Source organism: Ctenocephalides felis, unplaced genomic scaffold, assembly GCF_003426905.1.
Source record: "Ctenocephalides felis isolate EL2017-DRISC unplaced genomic scaffold, ASM342690v1 CF-g0.4_SCAFFOLD_00845, whole genome shotgun sequence".
Taxonomy (NCBI): Eukaryota; Metazoa; Arthropoda; class Insecta; order Siphonaptera; family Pulicidae; genus Ctenocephalides; species Ctenocephalides felis.
Genome location: NW_020536999.1, coordinates 45,464,953 through 45,471,023, shown reverse-complemented (window position 1 = coordinate 45,471,023; position 6,071 = coordinate 45,464,953). Strand labels below are relative to the sequence as shown.

The following is a 6,071-nucleotide window of genomic DNA, read 5'->3' as shown; positions in this document are numbered from 1 at the left end:
TATCTTTCAAAATGTGTTCAACAAAGATAATCGTAAATTTGAATTATGCGTAAAATGAACAACTTTTAGAATTTTATCACCATGGAGCTGTCGATGAACTTGGTAAATGGAATATTAACTTTAGTTTAACATTTGACTCACGCATGTTTTCATATATTATATTCATTGGTGTTGTCGGGCCGGAACGCGCCGGAACGTCGTTCCGGCAAATCATTTTTGGGCCGGAACGCGTTCCGGCAAAACAATTGTTTAAAATATCGCTTCATACAGAAAATGATTTAATAAGTGAATTAAATAAATTATAATTCAACTAGTTTTTATTAAATTTTCCGATTATTCTAATAAACATACATATATGTGCGCAAAATAGGCTTTGTAATAATTTTTGTTTCTTTCCTTTTCGAACGAAACCGGCACAAACATGAGAACCGGTTTTTGAACCGGTTTATGAACCGGTTTTTTAATTTTAGCGTTCCGGCAAAAAAAATATTAGCACAACACCACTGATTATATTTATTTTTATATTTAAAATGTTTAGTACATATGATCGTATTTCAATTCCGATATCAATAAAATTGTTGATATTTTACGAAATAATATAATTGAAAGCATGTTTTCACTATTCATAAATGAGCAAAAATATTGAACTCACGTATTTTCCAATTATACATTTTTAGTTTTATTCGTTTGTTAAAAGAAACAGTAGAAACGATCTATTCGCTACTATGAAATTATGTTTTAAAACTTAAAATAATATGTAATATCTATTATTAACAAATATTTTTAAAATTACATCATTATTTGAAAAGGTCTAATAAAACAATAATATGAGTAAAAAGACATTTAAATTTATTAGTTATGAATGAAATGGGAATAATAAACTATTGTAGTAAATTGTGAAACAGTGATCAAATATCTCGCTTGAACATTAATTAATAAAAAGTGCAGCTATGGAGTGTGCAGGGGCTGTTAGTGTTAACGGCGGCCAACACGTGATTGTACCATTACGGACGGGCGGTAAAAAGATGCGAAAAAGGCGTGATTTAGACGCAATGTTGGTGTCGGCTCGCGGATGTGCTGCTAGGAGAGAGAGGCCTCTTCTCGTACCATCTACAGACGAGCAGGAGGAAATGGACACACACGATGCATCAGTATCTAAATCATCTAGGTCTAAACGTAGTTGGTGGCTTTGTGGAGTCAAAGCGAACGGAGCGGCTTGCCGAGCTTCGAGAAGGGCTTGTAAAATTCTTCTGTTGTGCGCCTGTTTGCTGGCGGCATGCGCAGCCCTCTGGTTGTTTGCAGACGTACGCGTTCAAATGGCATCGCTGAGACAACAGGTCGAATTAGGTGCGAAATTGAAAACGTGATAAACATGAGAAACAATATAAATAAATTGCGCCTCAGGTTGTCCTAATAAGCCAAAATACTTTTTATAATCTATGGTAGAGCAGTTATTTCATCTCAAATCAAGTCTATATCGATATACTCGTTTCAGGTTCAAGTGACATACTAGTTCAGCGATCTGCAAATATTGTAGAAACTTTTATGAATTAATATTTAATTTATCTGATCAATTATAAATCATTACTGCAAAAATGAATAACATATACTAATAATAGTGGCTTTTAAATAACATGTCGTTCGAAATTAAATGTTAAAGAATGAAACAAAATAATTTATATAATTCAGATTGATATAGCTAAAATGATATTTTTATCTTTTGTTGCACTACTTGTTTTAAGAATATTTATTAGCGTTCTAGTATGTATTTGTATTGGCATTGATGGCTTGGCTTTTACGCATATTTGAAGTAATCGCTTCAGTATCTTGGTCAACGACAATTCCATAATGTTTATGAAGAGAACTGTTCACTTTTCATAATTTATTATAAAATCATGAAAACAACCCTAATTTATATGTAGTTATTATTTTGTCTTTCTTTACAGTATCGGCTGGCAGCAAAGGTGTACCCGAAGCTTTACAACAGTGCCATGAAACGACGCGGAATCTTGCAGCAAATCAAACAATGCTTGCAGGAAAAACGGACGATTTGTCTGAAAGACTAACGAATCTAACTCAACAAGTAATTTCTGCACTTATAAAATGAACTAAAGAAGCTTGTATGTTATTTATGTTATATGTTTTATAGTTATTTGCGGTGCAATCTGAACTGGACGCTATTAAATCAAAATTGAAATCGTCTCCTGAACTTGTTAAAGTACCTCAACAATTAAGTGATCTATCAAATAGTGTAGCTCAATTCGGATCTCAAATAAAAGACTTAGAAGCTACTGTAGGCAGCCTTAAAGACCAGGGAAATCGAATGCAAACTACATCAGATTTGTTAAAATCGAATATAACGACTTTGCAGGTACCTTAAATAAATATCAATACCAATTGGAATTAAAGATCATTTTATAAATCTTTGCCTTTTCTTTATTTGATGTATCGCTCTCAAGAACTCACTTATATATTTGAACATCAAAATTAACTACTAAATCATATATATATATATATATATATATATATATATATATATATATATATATTAAATGGTAGAGTCTTGGATTTGTGTATATTTTGTAGTTTCGAACAAGAATCCAAAAAGTAATAAAAAACAAACAAAAAAAGTTTTTTAATAAACTATTTCTTTATTTATTTATTTATTCATTTATTATCGACGTTTCGTTATATATATATATATATATATATATATATATATATATATATATATATTAATTTGGAAATATGAACAAACAACAATAATTTTCACAAACATTTCGAGACTAGGTTTGTCTGAACACACTGATGATGAGACAAACCTAGTCTCGAAACGTTTGTGAAAATTATTATTTAATAAATTAGTGCAAAAAAGAGTGTTGTTTGTTCATATTTCCAAATTGATATCTATTATCCATGTCATCATCCGTGGATATTGAACTTGGTATTTTACATCTAAAATGTGTACATAGCACAAAATTTTGCACTAATATTGATACAACTAACCAGTCAATAATCATGAATCATTTTTTGTAAATATGCAAAATAATGATAAAAATAATAATCATTGGTAAATATTTCGCATTTAGTAAAAATTTCAAGTTAACTCTCAATAATGAAGCATTTATTTTTGACAATTAAGTTTAATATATATTAAATTATATAAAATAACAGCTAAAATGTAAACTCTTTCTTGAACTAACAACAATATACTGCAATTGAGTATCACAAAAATGCGTGTGCATAAAAAACAAATTAGAAAAAAAAAAACGAACATATATAATGAGCAGAAAAAATCGGAAGTTTTTTCACAATACTTAACGCGTTAAGTATAGGCGAAATAAAAATTTTGATATATCCAAAAATCAAGCTTATATCATCACTACGAACTACTTTAGGTGCCAAACAAGAAACCTAATAGATAGAAATGCGAAACCACATATAACTAGTGGGGTGGGTGGCATCGTGCCTTAAGGCAAATTGCTGGAACTTCCCGTACCGTAACGAAATGTTCGAGGAATACTGAATGTTTTCAAATAGATTATTATAAATATTGTAACATTGTCTAATATTTATAAGAATTATATAAACTGAATTGCAAAGTTGAAATTATTTGTTTAAAGTATATTAGAACTCAGAATAAAAATAAGATCTGAATTATTTTCGATATACAAAAAATTAAAAAAAAAAAAAAAAAAAAATCCAAAATCAATTATTTTATTAAGACAAACAGAAAGTCCATACATACATACACACACACACACACATCCATTTTTTCTGAGGTATGCCAAAATGTTCAGAAACCTTCAAAACGTAGAGAAATGTAAAAATTTTCAATTCCGATTTTCGGCCCATTACAATAACTTACCATACGGGAAGTTAAAAATATTGTTTGCTAAATAACCGTCATTATTGTATAAATTAAAATAATTAAGTATTTTAAATGACGTGAATTGTAATTATTTATTTTTAAAAAAATTTCTCTTCTATCCTATTACCAGGCACAAATGACTAACCAGAGCAAAGCTAACACGGCAGCTTTGCAGTTACCGGATCAGCGCGAGCAAGCTGCTGCTAGGGAGCAACTAATGCGTGATATAGAATTAACTAAACAACAACTTATATTAGCGAATACAACTTTATCTAAGCAATTACAATGGACAACTGATGAACAAAAATCTAATAAAGTAAGTATAACTATGCATTCGCATATTCATTTTTAACTATGTACGCATTATGATGATACACTAGAACCTCGTTTATCCGGACTTCAATTATACGAATTCGCGATTTATACATACCACAATTTGAATTTTTGCATGATTAATACTGCAGTTTAGTATTTGTATGTAATGTAATCTAAGAAACTATGTATGTACATACATAAGGAAGTGTTAACTTCTTAATAAACATTGATTTTCGTTGATATCTACGTAATTGTTATTTTTAATGAATACACAACATTATTCTCTATACATTTGATTATCCGAATACCCATTGACAATAATTAGTCTGGTTAATCGAGTTTCTATTGTATCATCTCCTTATGCTTGTAGAATATTAACACATTATATTGAATAATTCAAGGATTTTATCTGACATTGTTATATTACAGGCAAAAATTGAAAATTTGCTTGAGAACAAAGTCAAAGTAGACACCGAGATAGCAACCCTGCAAGAAAGTCAAACAACTTTTGTTAAGAAAATGGAAAATCTCGAAAAGTCTGTTGGTAATCTTTCTCAGAAGGTAACGAATAAAGATTAGTTATTGAACATATTTTTTTGATATATATATAATAACAAAGCAAATCACAAAATTGTTAATTGCGATAGTTTTTTATTTCATAGTTAAATGAAACGAAAGCTCCACCCACAAATGGCCACACAAGCAAAGGAAATGCAATCACAGATTAAAACTCCTATCAAATGATTCACTTAATACACCAAATAAATTAGAAGCAATATTTACCAGTTCTACTTCAACCAATTCCTACAAATTGACACAATCTGCTAGTGCTTTAGCAGCTAATGTGATATTTGGCTCAAGTAGTGAATCACAAACGTCTAATAATTTTAGTAATGTAACACAAGCTTCATCCAGTGTAGGTAAGATAGACAATAATACAATAATATTTTCAAGATTAAATAATGCAAATTATATCATTATTTTGTAAGTATGGTCTTTTTTACCATCAAAAATGACTTTATTATTCTGTGATTTTACACAAGTAAGTTATACATAGTTTGTACAAAATAATCACTTGGAACAGATAATGATTTTTTTTTAAACTACTCATTGTTTGCTATTCACAACATTGAACATGAGGCTAGATTACCAATACCTATAAACAATTTGTTAACAAAATTTGTATTTTATAAGGAGATATAGTAATTGAAATGAGAAAACATTAAATTTTTACTTATTTAGTAGAGTTTAAGTTTTTTAACTAATTTGAATATTTTGAACATTTATGCCTTTAATAATAATTTAATCGTTTTCAACTTCTTCATGCTGCTCAGTACCAAAACTTGTAAAGGAAATCATCCAGGCAGGGAACCGAATGTGTTAAGTGCGATAAGGAACAGTAAACATTCTTTTGAATGGTGATGACTGTATTTCTATGTTAATAAAATGGATTCGTGCACGACTTCAAAATATTTTCATGTTCAGTAATTGTAATAGAAAATATAATCTTGTATCAAAATATTTGATATTACTTAATGTCAATAGAAAGAATGATTATATGCAATAAGTGGTACATAATTTTAATATTTACACAAAAATGATTTGTGATATGTAACACATTTTAGTGTGATATTCTTATAAGAGAAGTTATTAATACAAAAATTTAAACATCTTATATCTTATAAGTGTATTGAAAAAAAAATTAAAACTGTTAGTATTATTAAGTCATATTTTATTTCTTAAATATTTGTATTTAACAAAAGATTTCATTGAAAATAGTTATGTTTTTACTATTATATTGATTACCCTAGAAAGTTTTAAAATTAAATGAGAATAAATAATAAAATTGAGAATAGATACAATCTTTGTTTCATAAATCACAGTC

At 28.7% G+C, this 6,071-nt stretch overlaps 1 protein-coding gene across 1 annotated transcript; it reads left to right on the top strand.

The window, feature by feature from the left end:
• Window positions 1–870: 870 nt before the first annotated feature.
• On the top strand, window positions 871–4,914 carry LOC113383863 (ERC protein 2). The gene is made up of 6 exons (XM_026622069.1): window positions 871–1,347; window positions 1,947–2,083; window positions 2,150–2,371; window positions 4,002–4,187; window positions 4,616–4,747; window positions 4,849–4,914. Exons 1-6 carry the CDS (start codon window positions 951–953, stop codon window positions 4,912–4,914), a joined length of 1,140 nt encoding a protein of 379 aa, XP_026477854.1. The 5' UTR covers window positions 871–950.
• Window positions 4,915–6,071: the final 1,157 nt, after the last annotated feature.